General features: G+C 66.0%; 2 protein-coding genes and 1 non-coding gene across 8 annotated transcripts in view; 1 reads left to right on the top strand and 2 right to left on the bottom strand.

The window, feature by feature from the left end:
* Positions 1 to 165: 165 nt before the first annotated feature.
* Positions 166 to 17,424, bottom strand: MYO1G (myosin IG). 6 transcript variants are annotated; one of them, XM_075082023.1, is made up of 25 exons: positions 17,084 to 17,424; positions 16,363 to 16,605; positions 16,169 to 16,244; positions 15,485 to 15,973; positions 13,920 to 14,128; positions 13,737 to 13,830; positions 12,609 to 12,774; positions 12,436 to 12,489; positions 11,139 to 11,234; positions 10,946 to 11,062; positions 8,633 to 8,839; positions 8,410 to 8,555; positions 7,790 to 7,904; positions 6,629 to 6,799; positions 6,482 to 6,552; positions 5,230 to 5,304; positions 4,997 to 5,129; positions 4,143 to 4,309; positions 3,868 to 4,075; positions 2,462 to 2,685; positions 1,459 to 1,603; positions 1,260 to 1,364; positions 1,044 to 1,157; positions 602 to 756; positions 166 to 532 (listed from the first exon to the last, which is right to left on the bottom strand). In XM_075082023.1, the coding sequence occupies exons 4-25, from the start codon at positions 15,577 to 15,579 to the stop codon at positions 376 to 378; spliced, it is 3,024 nt and encodes a 1,007-aa protein (XP_074938124.1). In that variant the 5' UTR covers positions 15,580 to 15,973; positions 16,169 to 16,244; positions 16,363 to 16,605; positions 17,084 to 17,424; the 3' UTR covers positions 166 to 375. The 6 variants fall into 6 exon arrangements, with proteins under 6 accessions (XP_074938124.1, XP_074938120.1, XP_074938122.1 ...); XM_075082019.1 differs by having other exon boundaries at positions 16,178 to 16,244; XM_075082021.1 differs by lacking the exon at positions 17,084 to 17,424 and adding an exon at positions 16,895 to 17,077 and having other exon boundaries at positions 16,178 to 16,244.
* LOC142054080 (small nucleolar RNA SNORA9) lies at positions 16,686 to 16,817 on the bottom strand. The gene has a single exon (XR_012659426.1). It is a non-coding gene; the product is annotated as a small nucleolar RNA SNORA9 (small nucleolar RNA).
* A 260-nt stretch (positions 17,425 to 17,684) lies between the features above and the next one.
* Positions 17,685 to 19,135, top strand: part of CCM2 (CCM2 scaffold protein) — a 46,318-nt gene continuing 44,867 nt past the window's right edge. The window contains exon 1 of the mRNA XM_075082025.1: positions 17,685 to 17,956. Within this exon, the coding sequence (XP_074938126.1) occupies positions 17,927 to 17,956 (30 nt within the window). The 5' untranslated portion in view covers positions 17,685 to 17,926. The remainder of the gene's footprint in view (positions 17,957 to 19,135) is intronic.

The raw sequence follows: 19,135 nt of genomic DNA, 5'->3' as shown, positions 1-19,135 counted from the left end.
CAGGGATATTGGGACCCAGGGCAAGGGGACACCAGGATATGGGGACATTGGGACGCTGGGTGTCAGGGATATTGTGCCCCCAAGAGGGGTAGGTAGGGGTGCGGTGGGTGCCAGCTCCCACCCGCCCCTGCCTGTCCCACCCCATCCCACACCCTTCCTGCCCCATCCCACCGCATCCGACCTGGGGCAGATGTTTTGGGGGGAACCCAGCCCCGTGCTGGGGCTGCTGGGGCACCTGAGGGTCCCGGCCATGCCTGGAAGAGTGAGGCTGTGGGGATCCCATCCAGCTCTTTATTCCTGGTGGTATTTATTGCTGGCTTTGGCATCACCCCAGCGGGACTGCTGGACCATGTGTGACGGGGCCGCAGTGGGGTCTCATCTCCCGGGCCAGTAAAGCACGAAGCCATCGCAACTCTTGCCAAAATCGGGGGCAGCCACGGCCGGCCGCATCTCCACTGTCAGCAGCCGCCGGCGCCTGCGGAAGCTCAGCTGGATGCAGTCAGAGACCCGGACCTGCAGCTCCCGCTTGGTCCTACAATATCCCAGGATCAGCGGGGGGCTTGTGGGGTGCCAGAACCCTCCCCCAAGCCCCCCAACTCACGCTCGGCAGTGCTCCAGGAGGACGCCCACCAGCTCGCCCACCCGGTTGTCCCCCGCCGGCTGCATCTTGTGCAGGCACACGGCCATATCCTCCTGGTTCTGGGTGTGGAAGACCACCAGCTGTGCCTGGCAGCTTGTCACAGTCAGCCCCATCACCTGTGGGGACGTCTGGGTGTCACCCCACGGCTGTGTGGGCGGGGGCTTGTGGCCACGGCATGGCCAGCATGGTAGGGACAGCATCACACTGCTGTCCCAGAGGACTTTGCTGTGCCAACGTGGATGATGGCCCCGGTGTGTGGCCATGGGGACCACGGAGGGGTCTCCATCCTCTCGGTGGGAGCGGGGCAGCCAGGACACCTTGGGTCCCCCGATCCCAGCTCATCAGCACAAAGCAGGGGGCCCCCCTGGACCCTGGGGACACCAGCGTGACTGGGGACACTCACAGTGCTGAGGGGCAGTGCCCGCATCACCCGGTACTGCCGCCGCGGGTCCAGTTTGTAGAGGTGCTGGTCTGTCACGAGGATGGCCCGGTCCCGGCTCTTACCAAAGCGGTTGATCTGCGGGGACGAGGCCGGGTGAGGGGACATGCTGCGGAGCCGGGGGGGGGGGGTGACACAGAGGCGGTGGCTGGGCAGGACCCCCCGTTTCCCTCCCCTCACCTTGCGGACATGGCAGGAGAAGAGGACAGAGCCAAAATGCACCTTGTCCTTGAGGGCCTGGAGGCGGCGGGCGAAGGGCAGCGCCAGCCCTGGGTTCTCGCTGGGCTGTGGGGAGTCGTGGTGTGGCTGCCACCTCGGGGTGCGGGGTGGCACCCCAGGGTGCGCCATGGGGCACCCCCAAACCTGCCACAGCCCTTACCAAGGAAAGGTAATCCCGCGCCCAGCTGCGCTGGCAGCCCCAGTCCTTCCGCAGCCCGCCCAGCACCTCCAGGGCGGCCACCTTGGCCCGGATCTGCCCCATCTCCGAGGGGGGGATGTTCTTGACGATCTGCCGTGCTCGCCACCTGCAGCAGGGAGGACACGACATGGTCACGTCACTGTCCTGCATCCCCATCCCACATTCCCATGCCATGCCCCTGTTCCGCGTCCCTCTCCCCTGTCACCATCCCACATCCCTGTCCCCTATTCCAGTCCCACATCCCCATCCCATGTCCACATCCCCATCTCGCATCCCATGTCCGTTCCACATTCCCATTCCATGTCCCCATTCTATGTTGCCATCCCACATCCCCATCCCGTGCCCCCGTCCCACGTCCCTGTCCCTGTCCCACATCCACATCCCATGTCCCCATCCCAGTCCCACCTCCCATGTTCCCATCCTACATCCCTGTCCCACATCCTTATCACTCATCCCCATCTCGAGTCCCTGTCCCCTTCTCACATCCCCATCCCACATTTCCAGCCCATGTCCCTGTCCCACGTCCCCATCCCACTTTCCTGTCCCACGTCCCAACCCCACAACCCCAACCCTGTCCCACATCCCCATGCCATGTCCCCATTCCCATCCCACGTCCTCATCACACATCGCCATCCCATGTCCCTGTCCCCATCCCACATCCCCACCCCACGTTCCCGTTCCCATCCCACGTTGCTGTCCCCATCCCGTGTCCCCGTCCCCACCCCACATTCCCTTCCCATGTCCGCATCCCTCATTCCCGTCCCACATCCCCACCCCACATCCCCATTCCCATCCGATGTCCCCGTCCCTGTCCCACGTCCACATCCCGTGTCCCCATCCCCATTCCACGTCCTCATCACTCGTCCCCATCCTGAGACCCTGTCTCCTTCTCACATCCCCGTCCCACATCCCCGTCCCACATCCCGGTCCCAATGGGGGAGTGGGGCACGATTCAGGATGGTACCTGCGGAAGAGGCGCTGGCTGGCATCCTGGAAGCGCGCCAGCACCGCCGGCGGCTCCGGCCAAACCACGCTCTTGCCGAAATCGGGGAGGGTGCGGACGGCCTGGAAGCGCCGCAGCAGCTCCCGCAGGTACGCCTTCACCTTGTGCCGTTTGTAGTAAGCCATGATGGTGTAGGCGGCGCGCAGGTAACGGCAGCGCCGCCGCGCCAGGGCGCCGCGCCAGGCCTGCCGAAAGCCAACGGTCAGGGTGGGCGCTGCCCCATGGATCCCCCGCTGGGAGCGTGGCTGTGGTACTGGGGGGGTGCCTGGCACCGCACCCCAGCACCACAGCTCTGGGAGACCTCCGAAAATGCTGTGCCCACCAGCGCCAGCAGCTCCCCACACAGGCAGAGCCCTGGCTGCCCGCTCGCCCTGCCAGCACCGCGATTACCCGTCCGGCAACCCGGGCACTGGGGTGTTGGAATCACAGAATCATTAAGGTTGGAAAAGACCTCAAGGATCATCAAGTCCAACCCCCAACCCAACACCCCCAGGCCTCCTGAACCACGTCCCCAAGTGCCACGTCTGCACGGTGTTTGAACCCCCCCAGGGACGGTGACTCCCCCACCTCCCTGGGCAGCCTGTGCCAACCCCTGACCCCTCTGGCAGGGAAGGCATTTCCCTCACACCCAACCTAAACCTCCCCTGGCGCAGCCTGAGGCTGTTCCCTCTCGTCCTGTCCCTGGTGACTTGGGAGCAGAGACCAGCCCCCCCCTCACTCCAGCCCCTCTCAGGCAGCTGCAGAGAGCGAGAAGGGCTCCCCTCAGCCCCCTCTTCTCCAGGCTAAACCCCCCCAGCTCCCCCAGCCGCCCCCCAGCACACTTGTGCTCCAGACCCTGCCCCAGCCCCGCTGCCCTTCTCTGGACACGCTCCAGCCCCTCCAGGCCCTTCTTGTCCCGAGGGGCCCAAACCTGAGCCCAGCATTCGAGGTGGGGCCTCCCCAGTGCCGAGCACAGGGGCCCCATCCCTGCCTGGCTCCTGCTGGCCACACCAGGGCTGACACAAGCCCGGGGGCTGGTGGCCTCCTTGGCCACCCAGGCACTGCTGGCTCATGCCCAGCCGGCTGTCAGCCAGCACCCCCAGGGCCTTCTCCGCCGGGCACTTCCCAGCCCCTCTGCCCCAGGGCTGGGGCGATGCCTGGGGTTGGTGTGACCCAAGGGCAAGACCCGGCCCTGGGCCTTGTTAAACCTCACACAACTGCCCTCGGCCCATCGATGCAGCCTGTGCAGGTCCCTCTGCAGAGCCTCCCTGCCCTCCAGCAGGTCGACACTCCTGCCCAACTTCGTGTCATCTGCGTTTGTTGTTCCCACAACCCCATGTCACCCCGGCAGAGCTGAGACCGAGCCAGCTCATGCCAGGCACGCCCACCTTCTGCAGCAGCAGGACGATGATGGGGATGAGCTGCGCCCGCTCCTGCTCGAGGCTGAAGAGGGTACGGGGCGTGCGGATGAAGACCTTGGTGTGGCCGTAAGCCACGTCGTCCTGGAAGCCGTGCTGCTCCAGCAGGGCTTGTGTGGCCTCCCGGTCGCTGGCCATCAGGTGGTTGGGCCACGTGTACTCGCAGGTCATCTTGTACCTGGGGGGCAGAGCGGGGTGAGGGGGTGCAGGGGTGCCTGGGGGGCTCGGGGAGGCTCGGGCCATACCGCAGGAGGAAGCGGTCGTAGGGCTGGCGGTAGGCGAAGCCGGCGCGGCGCACCCGGACGTTCTCCAGCAGCCCCAGGTAAGAGACCTGGTGGCGGCAGCGCTCCTCATCGAAGAGCGTCGGGGACTTCTGGTCGTTGGGTTTGATGCAGCGCACGTAGTAGGGCTCCTGCGGGGTCGCGGATGGGGTGGCACCATGGTGGCACCCACATGAGTGGCACCGAGCCATGGGTGTCGTGGGCTGGGGGGCTGCGGGCACGCAAGGTGGGATTGCACCAAGCATGAGTGGCACAGGGACACGAGGCCTCAGTGGCTTGGGGACATGCCTGGCTGGCTCATGGACAACTTGGCTGGATGGGGACATGCCTGGCTGGCTCGGGGTCATCTTGGCTGGCTCAGGGACATGGCTGGCTGACTTGGGGACATGCCACGCTGCCACAGCAATACGCTTGGGGACATGCCAGGCTGGCTTGGGGACATCTTGGCTGGCCCGGGGATATGGCCGGCTGACTTGGGGAAATGCCAGGCTGGCCTGGGGACACCTTGGCTGGCACAGGGACACGCCAGGCTGGCTCGGGGACATTTTGGCTGGCACAGGGACACGCCAGGCTGACTCTGGGACGTCTTGATTAGCTGGGGACAGACCAGGCTGGTACAGGGACATGCTCAACTGGCTTGGGGACAGACCTGGCTGGCGTGGGGACAGATGTGGCTGGCTCAGGAGCATGCCCGTGTGTCTTGGGGCGATGCGCCGCCGCCATGGGTACACACCAAGGTGGGTTGGGGACGTGGCCAGCTGGCATGGGGATGTGTCAAGTTGGTGCAGGGATGTGCCTGGCTGTCCCCGGTCCCCTACCTTGGAGGCGAGGTTCTCCACCAGGGCCACGATGGAGTTCTTGAAGAGCGTGCCCGTGGTCAGCGGGCGCTTGGTGACCTCGGTGATGCTCTGCTCGCCGTCGGGCCACATGGCACGCAGCACGGGGTCCGCGCTGGGGATGGCGTTGGCGTGGGGCTGGCAGCACTGGCAACCCCGCGCCTGCCCCACGCCTGTGCCACCAGCCCCCCAGCTGTGTCCCCTGTGTCCCCAACCTGTTGTAGAGGAGCCGTTTGAAGTCCTGGAAGAGCGTGTCCTTGTTCTTGTCCAGGAAACCCTCCACCGAGTACCTGAGGGAGGGGGACACCACGTTGGGGGGCTCCTTCAGCCACCCTGGGGGACCCAGGCCCATACAGAGGTGACATGTGGCCCTGGCGGCACCCACAGAGGTCAGGGGACTGTGGGGTCCAGTCCTCATGGACACGGAATCCCCTGACACTGTCCCCACTGTCGCCAAGGCATGGCATGTCCTACACAGCCCATCCTGCTGCACGTGGCCTCTGGGGACCTCCCAGACACCGTGGACCCCAGCAGTCCCCCCAGATGGCCTTCCATGAGCCTAAATGGCTCCACACAATCCTCCATGGGTCCCCCAAAGCCCCGTGGCCAACCAAGGTCACCCCATAAGCCCCCAGGATCTACTATGGCTCTCCATGGTCCCAAGCAGCCCCACAAGGTCCCCCATGTCCTCCCAAGGTCCCTCATGGCCCCCCACAGTTCTCCATGGCCCCACTGCAACCCCATGGCCACTCATGATGTCCTTGATGGCCAGCCACACTCCTATAGCCCCAACTGACTCTCCCCCCCGTCCCCCATGGTCCCACACAGCCTGACAGTCCCCCATATCCCCAGCCACCTCCCCCATGTCCCTCAAAACCCGCCACGGTCCCTCAAGACCCCCCACAGTCCCACACCCCCCTCCATGCTCCCACATGGCCCCCATGGTTCTCCAAGGCCTCATGATCAACCCTAGATCTCCAAGAGTCCCTACAGCCCCGTGGTGGCCCCCCATGGTCCCCCATGCCCTCCCGAGGTCCCCCATGGCCCCAAGACCACCCATGGTCCTCCATGGCTCCTCATGACCCCACGGTCATTCATGATGTCCATAGTCCCTGATGGCCACCCACACTCCCATGGCCCTAGCTGACACCCCCTGAATTCCCCATGGTTCACCACAATCTCCACAGCCCAGTGGTCCCCCATGACCCCAAACCACCTCTCAAGATCCCCCCACAGTCCCTCAAGACCCCCCTCCATTCTCCCATGTGGTTCCCCATGGTTCTCCAAGGCCTCATGGTCAACCCTAGACCCTCAAGAGCCCCTACAGCCCCATGGTCCCAAGTGGCCACCCACGGTCCCCCATGCCCTTCCCAAAGTCCTCCACGGTGCCCCACAGCCCCGTGGCCACCCGATGACACCCACAGCCCACCGTTGCCCCCCGCCGCGTCCCCCCAGCGCCCCCCTCACGTGACATCTCCAGCATAGTGCTTGATGCGGAAGTCCCGGTTGAACTCCATGGTCTTGTCCGTGGGGCAGAGCTGGAGAGCAGGGAGGTGTCAGCCCCCTGCCCGTGGACCCCCAGCCCCCACTCCCCCCAGTCCCCCCCAGAAGCACCTTGCGGCTGGTATAGTGGGGGTGGCGGCCGAGGCGGGCATCCATGGAGGCGAGGAAGAGGGAGTCGGTGACGGTCCCCACGGCCAGGCAGGCCTCGTCCAGCAGCGCCAGGATGCCGCGGTGCGGCTGCTCCACCAGCTCCACGATGGGCTCGTTGCTGAAGTACTCGATCTGGGGAGGGGGCGGAGTGGGGTGGGCACCCTGAATTGTCCCCCTGGGCACCCTGATTTGCCCCATGCACCCCAGATGTGTCCCTGCCAGGGGATGCCCCCCCGCGCTGTCTCCCTTGAGCCCCTCGTGCTCTGTAAAGTGATGTCCCCCATGTCCCACTCACTCACGCTCTGCCAGACGATGCCCCCCCGTGTCCCCCCCGTCCCCCCAGGCCCCTCACGCTCTGCCAGGCGATGCCCCCCCGTGTCCCCCCTGTCCCCCCAAGCCCCTCACGCTCTGCCAGGCGATGCCCCCCCGTCCCCCCGTCCCCCCAAGCCCCTCACGCTCTGCCAGGCGATGCCCCCCCGTCCCCCCGTCCCCCCAGGCCCCTCACGCTCTGCCAGGCGATGCCCCCCCGTGTCCCCCCGTCCCCCCAAGCCCCTCACGCTCTGCCAGGCGATGCCCCCCCGTGTCCCCCCTGTCCCCCCAAGCCCCTCACGCTCTGCCAGGCGATGCCCCCCCGTGTCCCCCCTGTCCCCCCAAGCCCCTCACGCTCTGCCAGGCGATGCCCCCCCGTCCCCCAGGCCCCCCAAAGCCCCTCACGCTCTGCCAGACGATGCCCCCCCATGTCCCCCCGTCCCCCCAGGCCCCTCACGCTCTGCCAGGTGATGCCCCCCCGTCCCCCAGGCCCCCCAGGCCCCTCACGCTCTGCCAGGCGATGCCCCCCCGTCCCCCCAAGCCCCTCACGCTCTGCCAGGCGATGCCCCCCGTGTCCCCCCTGTCCCCCCAAGCCCCTCACGCTCTGCCAGGCGATGCCCCCCCGTGTCCCCCCTGTCCCCCCAAGCCCCTCACGCTCTGCCAGGCGATGCCCCCCCGTGTCCCCCCTGTCCCCCCAAGCCCCTCACGCTCTGCCAGGCGATGCCCCCCCGTGTCCCCCCTGTCCCCCCAAGCCCCTCACGCTCTGCCAGGCGATGCCCCCCCGTGTCCCCCCTGTCCCCCCAAGCCCCTCACGCTCTGCCAGGCGATGCCCTCCCGCTGGTACTCAGCCTGCTCCTGCCGCAGGATCAGCTCGATGAAGAGCTGCTGCAGCTTCTCGTTGCAGTAGTTGATGCAGAACTGCTCGAAGCTGTGGGCAGGGGGTCAGGCCGACCACCGCCACCCAGCCCCACGCTGTCTCCCCGCCATGCCCTGCCCTGTGACCCCCTGAGCCGCATGGCCCTGCTGGGGACCTCCTGGGCCTGTCCCTCCACGGGTCCCTTGCCGTCCTTGCCCTCCTGGGTCCTGTCATCTTCATGGGTCCTTTGGGGTCTTGTCCCTCCATGCCCCTCCTGGGTCCCGTCCCCTCCCTGTGTCCCTCCAAAGCCCCCATTCCCTCCACACACCCCACGAACTTCTGTCCCCTCCCTGAGTCCCCCCCTGGGTCCCATCCCCCCCCGTGTCCCTCCAAGGCCCCTGTCCCCTCCCTGTGTCCCTCCCAAGCCCCCATTCCCCCCAACCCCAGTCCCCTCCAGGTGTCCCCCCCGTCCCCTCCACACGCCCTTCCCATCCCCACTCCCCCCGCCGTGTCCCTCCCAGCTCCCATCCGTCCCTGCGTCCCCATGTCCCCCCTCCCCACCCCCGTCCCAGGTCACCTGTTGGTGTCAAAGATCTCGAAGCCGTAGATGTCGAGGACGCCGATGACGGTGCTCTTGCCGTGCAGGCGGGCGTCGTAGCCGCGGGCGGCGATGCTGGCGTTGATGCGTCCCACGATCCAGCAGAAGAGCCGCTCGTAGATGGCCTGGGGACGGCACGGTGGGGTGGGCGCCCAAGGGTGCTGTGGGTGGGGGACCCATCACCCTGCGTCCCCCTCCCTACCTTGGCGCAGGCGTCCCGGGCGTAGGCAGCCTCCTTGGGGCTGTGGCCCTTCTCGATCAGCTCCCCGCCGCCGGCCGCCACGGTGCGGGCGAGCAGCGCCTGGCGCAGGCTGCCGGGCTCCGTGGCCGTCAGCTCGGCCAGCGCCGAGAGCTGCGCTGCGTCCTCCACCGCCGCCGCCTCGCCCTCCGCCACGAACCCCACGTTGCCCTGGGGCGGCCCCGCAACATCATGTCGGTGGCTGAACATGGGGGGGACACCCGGGAGCCCCCAAAAAGGGGCTGGGGTGTCCTGGTACCAGCCCCACCTGCACCACGGGCTGGGCTGGGCCATACTGGGCTGTACTGGTGCGTATGGGGCTGTGGTGGGACATACGGGGCTGTACTGGTGCGTATGGGGCTGTGGTGGGACATACGGGGCTGTACTGGTGCGTATGGGGCTGTGGTGGGACATACCAGGCTGTACTGGTGCGTATGGGGCTGTGGTGGAACATACGGGGCTGTACTGGTGCGTATGGGGCTGTGGTGGGACATACGGGGCTGTACTGGTGCGTATGGGGCTGTGGTGGGACATACGGGGCTGTACTGGTGCGTATGGGGCTGTGGTGGGACATACGGGGCTGTACTGGTGCGTATGGGGCTGTGGTGGGCCATACGGGGATGTACTGGTGCGTATGGGGCTGTGGTGGGCCATACTGGGCTGTACTGGTGCGTATGGGGCTGTGGTGGGACATACGGGGATGTACTGGTGCGTATGGGGCTGTGGTGGAACATACGGGGCTGTACTGGTGCGTATGGGGCTGTGGTGGGACATACTGGGCTGTACTGGTGCGTATGGGGCTGTGGTGGGCCATACGGGGCTGTACTGGTGCGTATGGGGCTGTGGTGGGACATACTGGGCTGTACTGGTGCGTATGGGGCTGTGGTGGGCCATACGGGGCTGTACTGGTGCGTATGGGGCTGTGGTGGGCCATACGGGGCTGTACTGGTGCGTATGGGGCTGTGGTGGGACATACTGGGCTGTACTGGTGCGTATGGGGCTGTGGTGGGACATACGGGGATGTACTGGTGCGTATGGGGCTGTGGTGGGACATACTGGGCTGTACTGGTGCGTATGGGGCTGTGGTGGGACATACGGGATGTACTGGTGCGTATGGGGCTGTGGTGGGACATACGGGGATGTACTGGTGCGTATGGGGCTGTGGTGGGACATACTGGGCTGTACTGGTGCGTATGGGGCTGTGGTGGGACATACGGGATGTACTGGTGCGTATGGGGCTGTGGTGGGACATACGGGGATGTACTGGTGCGTATGGGGCTGTGGTGGGACATACGGGATGTACTGGTGCGTATGGGGCTGTGGTGGGACATACGGGGATGTACTGGTGCGTATGGGGCTGTGGTGGGACATACTGGGCTGTACTGGTGCGTATGGGGCTGTGGTGGGACATACAGGGCTGTACTGGTGCGTATGGGGCTGTGGTGGGACATACTGGGCTGTACTGGTGCGTATGGGGCTGTGGTGGGACATACGGGGCTGTACTGGTGCGTATGGGGCTGTGGTGGGACATACGGGGATGTACTGGTGCGTATGGGGCTGTGGTGGGACATACTGGGCTGTACTGGTGCGTATGGGGCTGTGGTGGGACATACTGGGCTGTACTGGTGCGTATGGGGCTGTGGTGGGACATACAGGGCTGTGCTGGTTTGCATTGGGCTGTCTTGAGTCATACTGGGCTACGCTGGTTTGCATTGGGCAGTGCTGGCCGTGCTGGTTTGTGCTGGGCTGTACTGGTTTGTGCTGGGCTGTACTGGTTTGTGCTGGGCTGTACTGGTTTGAACTGGTCTATACTTGTTTGCACTGGTCTATACTTGTTTGCACTGGTCTGTACTGGGTAGTGTGGAGCCATGCTCATTTGCCCAGAGCCATACTGGTCTGCTTGGGGCTGTACTGGTGCACGGTTGCTGTACTGGTGTGGGGCACGGGAGTGGTGTACTGGTGTGTGCTGGGGGCATATTGTCTGCCGCGGGCCATACTGGTGGCGCGGGGGTCATACTGGGGGGACAACACACACGTACTGGTGTGGTGGGGCCATACTGGTCTGCCTGGGGCTGTACTGGTGTGGAGGGGGCTGTACTGGTTGGGGAGGGGGAATGTACTGGTGTGAGGAGGCTGTACTGGTTTGCCCAGAACTGTACTGGTGTATATGGGCCATATTGGTCTGCCTGGGGCCATACCAGTGCAGGGAGGCCGTACTGGTGCAGGGGGCGGGGGGTGTACCGGTGCGGGGGGGTCCGTACTGGCGCGGGGTCTCACCAGGTGCAGGATGGCAGCCAGGATGCGGTGCACGGAGCCCACCTCCTCCGGGGAGAAGCCGATGACGGCCATCGCCTCCTCCACCTCCCGGTAACACGCCGCGTCGTCCCCGCAGGCCTGGGCATGGTGGGGCGTGAAGCGACGGGACCCCCCGGCCCCCCCCGGCCCCCCCAGCTCCCCCAGCCCCACTCACACTGCTCTGGGCGCCCTCCCGGGTGTAGCGGTAGGCGCCAGCGTCCCGGTCGAGGTGGAGCGAGGCCAGCAGCGCCGTGGGGGCTCCCAGCAGCAGCTGTGGGGAGTGGGGTGGGGGTTGGTTGGTGCCCCCAGCCCGGCCGGTGCCGATCCGTGTCCTCCCACCCTGCCTGACCCCTCCTCTCTCATCCTGCCCCATCCATAGATCACATCGGATCCAGCCCATCCCCACCCCATCCATCTCCTCCTTCTCATCCCAACCATCCTGTCTCCATCCCACAGATCCCTTCCATCCCACAGATCCCATCCCATCCCACAGATCCCATCCATCCCACAGATCCCATCCCATCCCACAGATCCCATCCATCCCACAGATCCCATCCCATCCCACAGATCCCATCCATCCCACAGATCCCATCCCATCCCACAGATCCCATCCATCCCACAGATCCCATCCCATCCCACAGATCCCATCCCATCCCACAGATCCCATCCATCCCACAGATCCTATCCCATCCCACAGATCCCTTCCATCCCACAGATCCCATCCCATCCCACAGATCCCATCCCATCCCACAGATCCCTTCCATCCCACAGATCCCATCCATCCCACAGATCCTATCCCATCCCACAGATCCCATCCATCCCACAGATCCCATCCCATCCCACAGATCCCTTCCATCCCACAGATCCCATCCCATCCCACAGATCCCTTCCATCCCACAGATCCCATCCCATCCCACAGATCCCTTCCATCCCACAGATCCCATCCATCCCACAGATCCCATCCCATCCCACAGATCCCTTCCATCCCACAGATCCCATCCATCCCACAGATCCCATCCCATCCCACAGATCCCTTCCATCCCACAGATCCCATCCCATCCCACAGATCCCATCCATCCCACAGATCCCATCCCATCCCACAGATCCCTTCCATCCCACAGATCCCATCCCATCCCACAGATCCCTTCCATCCCACAGATCCCATCCATCCCACAGATCCCATCCCATCCCACAGATCCCTTCCATCCCACAGATCCCATCCCATCCCACAGATCCCATCCCATCCCACAGATCCCTTCCATCCCACAGATCCCATCCCATCCCACAGATCCCTTCCATCCCACAGATCACACCTTATCCATCCCATCCCCACCCCATCTCCTCCTTCTCATCCCAACAATCCCATCCCCATCCCACAGATCTCATCCCACCCCCACCCCATCAAACCCACCCACCCCACCCCATAGATCCCACCCCACCCCACCCCACTGACCCCACCCATCCCGCCCCACCTGGTAGAAGGCGTGGAAGTTCCTCTCTCCCGGCTGCTGCTGGAGGACCCGGGACTGGAAGCGGGAGCGGGGGGTGGGTGCTGGGCGGTGGGTGCCTGGTGGGAGCAGCAACTGCCCGGCCACACCCACCAGGCCCCGCCCACCCACGGCCCCACCCACGGCCCCACCCGCACCTTCTCGAGGAGGTAGTTGTGGATGTGGCCCCCGGTGGGGTCGCCCTTGAAGTCGAAGTTGATGTCCATGTACTTGCCGAAGCGGCTGGAATTGTCGTTGCGGTTGGTCTTGGCGTTGCCGAAGGCCTCCAGGACGCAGTTGGACTTGAGCAGCACGTTCTTCACCCTGGGTGGCGCCCCACGGCACGGCTGCAGCCCCACTGATGGGCTCAGAGCACGGCACCCCAGGGCCCCCCACGCCATCCCTATGGCCATGGGGCACCCCAGGACCACCCCACAAAGCGTGGGGCACCCCAGGACCAACCCATAGGCCCATGGGGCACCCCTGGGCACCCCACACCATCCCTATGGACACAGGCACCCCAGGACCACCCCATAGGAGTGGGGCACCCCAGGTTGCCCCACACCATCCCACAGGACCATAAAACACCCCCAGTCCCCCCACACCATCCCTGAGAGTCGTGGGGCACCCCAGAACTACCTCACAGGTGTGGGGCACCCCTGGTCACCCCACACCATCCCTATAGACATGGGACACCCCACGACCACACCACATGTATGGGGCACCCCAGGACCCTCCAGAACCCAACCCACAGGCCAAGGGGGCACCCCGGTCCCCCACCCCACAGGCATGGGGCAACCCCAGTCACCCCACATCACCTCTATAGGTGTAGGACACCCCAAGACCACCCCATAAGCCAATGGGGCACCCCAGAACCACCCCACAGACATGGGACACCCCAAGTCCCCCGAACCATCCCTAAGTGTCATGGGCACCCCAGAACCACCCCACAGGTGTGGGACACCCCCCGTCACCCCACACCATCCCTATGGGCTCAGGGCCCCCCAGTACCACCCCACAGGCCCATGGGGCACCCCCGGTCCCCCCACAGGCATGGGGCACCCCAGGACCCTCCAGAACCAACCCATAGGCCAATGGGGCACCACTGGTCCCCCACCCCACAGATATGGGACACCCCTGGTCACCCCACATAATCCCTATGGACATGGGGCACCCCTGACCCACACCCCACACCTCCCCCCACCCCACCTCCGGGGCTAGCCGGTCCGCGGGGTGCAAGCCGCAGCACCCAGCCTTCCCACCGGCGCCGTGGGGCCGGGACCCACCTCTCCACCTCGGCGCGTTGGGTGGGGTTGGTGATGGCGGCGATGTACTGCATGATGTACTTGCTGGCCTCCGTCTTGCCCGCCCCGCTCTCGCCTGGCAGAGACAGCGGCAGCTGGGCGAGGGAGCCCACCCGAGGGTGCCCCCCACCCAAGGGTGCCCCCCACCCACCCGCCAGCCCCTACCCGAGATGACGATGCAGGTGTCCTTGGCGCGGCGTTTCATGGCCTTGTAGGCGGCATCGGCCAGGGCGAAGAGGTGGGGCGGGCGCTCGTAGAGCTCGCGGCCGCGGTAGCGCTCCACCGCCGGCGGGCCGTACAGCGCCAGCGCCCGGTAGGGGTTCACCGCCACCACCACCTCCCCGATGTACGTGTAGATGAGGCCCTTCGAGAACCTGTGCACAGGGGAGGCCGTGGGGCGGGCTGTGGGGTGGCACCCCGTGGGGTGTGGTGGGGCAGGACGGCACCCTGGGGGGCGCAGTGCAGGAAGGATGTGTGCCCTGCAGGGTGCTGTGCCGTGGGGCAGGATGCAGAGTCCATGGGGTGCTGTGCTGTGGGGTGGGATGGCACCCTGTGGGGTGCTGTGGGGCAGGATGCATGCCCTGCAGGGTGCTGTGGCATGGGGCAGGATGCAGAGTCCATGGGGTGCTGTGCTGCGGGGTGGGATGGCACCCTGTGGGGTGCTGTGGGGCAGGATACATGCCCTGCAGGGTGCTGTGGCATGGGGCAGGATGCAGAGTCTATGGGGTGCTGTGCTGTGGGGTGGGATGGCACCCTGTGGGGTGCTGTGGGGCAGGATGCATGCCCTGCAGGGTGCTGTGGCATGGGGCAGGATGCAGAGTCTATGGGGTGCTGTGCTGTGGGGTGGGATGGCACCCTGTGGGGTGCTGTGGGGCAGGATGCATGCCCTGCAGGGTGCTGTGGCATGGGGCAGGATGCAGAGTCCATGGGTGCTGTGCTGTGGGGTGGGATGGCACCCTGTGGGGTGTCGTGCCACAGGGTAACACCCTGCAGGGTGCTGAGTCATGGGATGGCACACTGTGCCATGGGGCAGGATGGTGCCATGCCGCGGGGCGACACCCTGGGGTGTGCTGTGCTGTGGGGCAGGACGCACGGTCCGTAGGGCGTTGTTCCGTGGGGCGGGACAGCATCCTGTGAGGCGCTGCGCTGCAGGGCTTGACAGCATCCTGTGGGGTGCTGAGGGACAGGTGCGGCATCCTGTGGGGTGCTGCGTGCCGCAGAGGGGGGCGACGCCCTGCAGGCCGCTGCGCTGCAGAGCGATGCCCCACGGCGCAGGACCCCGGCCGGGCACGCCGCTGTGGGGCAGGGTACCTCCCTGTGGGGCCTGGGCGGTGCCGTGGGGCAGCGGCTCTATCGGCAGCAGCTCCGGCAAGCGCGGGAGCAGGCAGAAAACGTGGGGGCCGCGTCCCCCCGCCTCAGGGAGGCCCCAAAGGCGCCCCAAATCGCACTGGGGGGGGATGGGACGGGGGAACGTGCCCGTTTCCCCCCACCGTGAGCAGCGGGCACCGCCCAGACACTTCCTGCCAACTCGGGGTTCGGTACCCAGCGCTTCCGCATCCCCCCCCCCGGGCCCTCAGGGTACCCAGCGCCCCCCACCACCGCCCCCCGCCTCCCCAGTTTCCGCAAAGGCGGCATCGCGCGGCACGCCGCGAACAGAGGGGGCCTGGGATGTCACCTCAGGGCACCCCCAGCATCTCCCCCCCGCAACCGCCGCCCCCTCGGCTCCGTACCGCAGGCGCAGGTTCTCCAAGAACTGCTCCATGGTCACCTCGTCCAGGAGGACGAAATCGGCTTTGCCGAATTCGGGACCCTCCAACTCGGCCATGCCGCGCCCGCCGGGGCAACCCGCTTCCCCCTCTTCGCCCGCCCTGGGGTTTCCTGCGTCGCCAACGAGCGCCGAAACCGCGGCGCAGGCGCGGCGACCCAACCCGTGTCATCGTCACCTCCCGTGGGGCAGGCCGTGGGGCAGCCATGGGGCTGGGGACACCCACATCTGTGGGGCGGGGACGTCGCCCTACACCCCCAGGGCTGCCCTCGCCCCTCCGTCCCTTCCCCCGTCGCCAAACGGTACCAAAAACCCGCAGGGAAATCGGTTATTTATTAAGGTGCTGGTGTCACCCGTTGCCATCCCAGTATCCCCAGTTAAACCCCGGTAACTGGGACCTCTGGGACGGAGAAGCCAAGGTGAGGAGCAGCAGAGAGGGAACCCCAATATCCAGCTGAAAAAGAAAAGGGGGGGGGGAATTTGTTAAGACAACGAGAATCGCAGCGCTAACGAGGCACCACCCGAAACCACGCGGGATCTCAAACGTCCCGGCGCTGCCCGTGGTTCCAGCGGCAAACCAGTATTCCCAGCTGTAGTTATTAAAACGTTAAGTTCTTCCCAGTAAAACCCAGTCGTTCGGAAAGCAAACCTTCCTCACCGAGGGCGGGAGCATGGCGGGTCTCCCCGGGGGGCTGCGCCCAAGGCGGATCCGCCGGGATTTTTACCTAAAAAATCAAAGAAAAAGCAAAGAAAAATATAAACCTCTCAAAGTTTGGAGGCACCGTGGGGGAGGGGCGGGGCCTTCACCCCTCCCCCCTTTAATTAAGGGGATTAATTACATACCTGGGAGCGTGGGGGAGGGGGACATCCCGAGCCCCCCCCGCCAGGCCTGAGGGACCTGGGGGGGGTCACCCCAACCCCGCGGGGGATCTCAGCCCCCCAACCTCGGCCGGGGGCGACGCGGAGCTAATTACGGCCCATTAGGGTAACCTGGGGGGGCGGGGGACACGGGAGACGCCCGGGCCAGGCCCGCTGCCCCCCCCCCCGCTCTTGCCGCCTTCCCGGATCCTTCCTGGACGGCGGATCCTGCAAGGGGAAAGGGAGAGCGCGGCATCAGCGGCCCGGCCGGGCCCGGGGCAGCCCGCGGTGGGGCGGGGGAGGGGAGGGGGTGTCCGGGATGTCTATAACCTCCCCCGGGAAGGCGGGGGGAGGCCTCAAACCGTCCCGGGGTTGCTCTGGCAAGCGCTGTAGGAATGGCGGGGGCCACGGCGGGCCCCCCCACGCTGGAAGGCTTGCTGAAGCGGGGGGAACCGACTCCCGGGATCCCCCCGGGACCCCCCCCCCGGATCGGCCCCCCGCGGCCGTGGAGGACTACCCTTCCCAGCATGCACCGCGGCCGCCTCGCAGTAGCGGCGCCAAGGCCCAACGCTGGGATAAACACCACGCTCCGCGCTGCCCCCCAGGGGATCCCCGGTCCGTGTGGGGGCGGCCCCGGTCCCGTGAGGGGGGCTCCCGGCCACGGATGGCGGCGGATGGCGCTGGGCCGCGCCGCCCGCCCTCCTACCTGCCGCTGCTGCCGCCATGGCCGAAGGCGGGGCTCCGCCGGCGCGTGACGTCAGCGCGGCGCGCCGCGGGACGGCGCCACCTGGCGGAGGGAGGGAGTGGTGGCAGCGGGGTTAGCGCATGCGCAGAGGCATCGCCGCGGCGGGCTAGGCCCGGTCTCAAGGCCCAGCTTCCCGGTGCCGCCGCGGCCCTAGGCCCTGTGTCCGGGCCCGGTTCCCCGCCGCCGCGGGAAGGACGAGGCCGGGAGCGACGCCGCCAGCCCCGGGCATGGGCTCGGCCGCCGCTGACAGGCCCGCAGGCCACTGCGGTGGGCGGAACTACGCTATGAGCGAGTGGGTGGGGCCACACTGAGTGGGAGTGGGCGGGGCCCCACCCCTAGGCGGGTGGGGCCGATGAGCGGGGAGGCCGCGTGCGTGGGCGGAGCCGTCCCGCAGAATGGGCGTGGCCAAACGTGTGGGCGGTGCCACCGCCACGCTTGTTCCGAACGGAGGGCGGGGCTAGCACGGGTGGGTGTGGCAGAGCCGTCCCTGCGGGGAGGGGATGGCGCATGCGCACGGCGCGGGTCGGCGGAGGACTGACGTCAGTCCTCCGGGTGGAGGGCGGGGCGCGGTGCATGCCGGGAAGCCGCCGCCCAAGATGGCGGCAGGATTGAAAAGTTGTGGGTGTCGTTGAGGCGGGTCCGGCCGGGCCGAGGCCGGGGGCGGGAGTTGGTCCCCGGAGGGCCATGGCCGCCGCCGGGCAGTGACGGGCCGCGCTACTGGGGCCCCCGCCGCGCCGAGGCCGGGCGAGGAACGACCGCTGCGGGGATGCCCCGGGGGGGGCCGGGGCCGCCGCCGCCGGAGACATGGAGGAGGAGGGCAAGAAAGGCAAGAAGGTGAGAGCGGGGCGTCCCCGGGGCTCCTCGCCGCTGCGGGGCCGCCCTGGGGCTGAGGGGCCGCCGGTGGGCCCTGCTGTCCCTCTAAGAGTGGGGCCGTCCCGGGGGGCCTGACGGGGGCCCCTCTTGGCTTCTCAAGCCTTGCCTCCTCCCTGTGGTGGCTTCAGGCTTGGCTCTGGCCCAGCTGAGTGTCTCCCCATCGGTGTGTCTGCTCCGAGGCCCGGGGCCTCTGTTCCCCTACTAAAAAACTTATTTTCTGCATGAATATGGTGCTTGGGGGAGTGCTGCTGTGGCCTCGCTGCCTTCCAGACCCCCCCAGCACTCATCTGTGGTGTGTGTCTGCTCCTGCTACTCTCCCGGTGTCCCGACACCCATTAGGGGCCCCTTCACCCTCCTGCTTCTCTCTCCAGGCTGCAAACGAGACGGACAGTTAATGGTGTGTCTTAAAATGTCTTCTGTAACAATGCTGGATTGCCTTGTCCACTGACTGTGGTGCTAAACTGGGAATACTAGGTATAAGTGCATCTGCTTCATATATTTTTATATGATTGTGTCAACTCTAGTTGGGACCACCATACTGTAGGTGCCTCGAAGGTCAGCCAGCCCTGTCTGCATTGCCTGCCAACAGGCTGCTCTACTTTCTCCTGTTTAAACCTATTTTTACGTTGTGTGGGAGAGGCGAAGCCTGAGCTGAGGCTGGGATGCTTGCTGAGAGCAGCGCTCCCTGAGCAGGCCGGGTTGGCTCTTTCTTTACAAAAGAAAACCCTTCCCTTCGTTTGATGATATAACTGGGGGGGGAAACAAGTTATTTTTAGTCGTTTTGCAGGGCGCATGTAGTAACGGCAATCTCGGAAGGTGGCAGCAGAGTCTCCCACTGAAACTGGTGTGAAGTGATCAGAATATTCACAGAATTAGAAACATGGCATGCCTTTTTTTTTTTCCCTAGAGCTACTGTACAGGCTTCCCACGGAGTCAGATTCGGAAAGTAAAACTGCTGTCATCCCCTTGCGATGTCAGGTGACCCCCTGTGCGGTGTGGTGGGATCAGCAGCGCAGGTGGGAAGATAAATGATGCATCTGGATAGGTTGTGTCCCTGCTTTCAGGACGAAATGGCTCCGGATGCTTGCTCCTGGGGCTGCGGATAGTTGTACAGTAGCTCTAGGTGTGAGTAAACGCCTG

The sequence above is a fragment of the Phalacrocorax aristotelis genome, chromosome 2 (genome assembly GCF_949628215.1).
Source record: "Phalacrocorax aristotelis chromosome 2, bGulAri2.1, whole genome shotgun sequence".
In the NCBI taxonomy this organism is placed as follows: domain Eukaryota; kingdom Metazoa; phylum Chordata; class Aves; order Suliformes; family Phalacrocoracidae; genus Phalacrocorax; species Phalacrocorax aristotelis.
The sequence above is the reverse complement of the archived record's forward strand: the minus strand, read 5'-3'. Positions and strand labels throughout refer to the sequence as shown.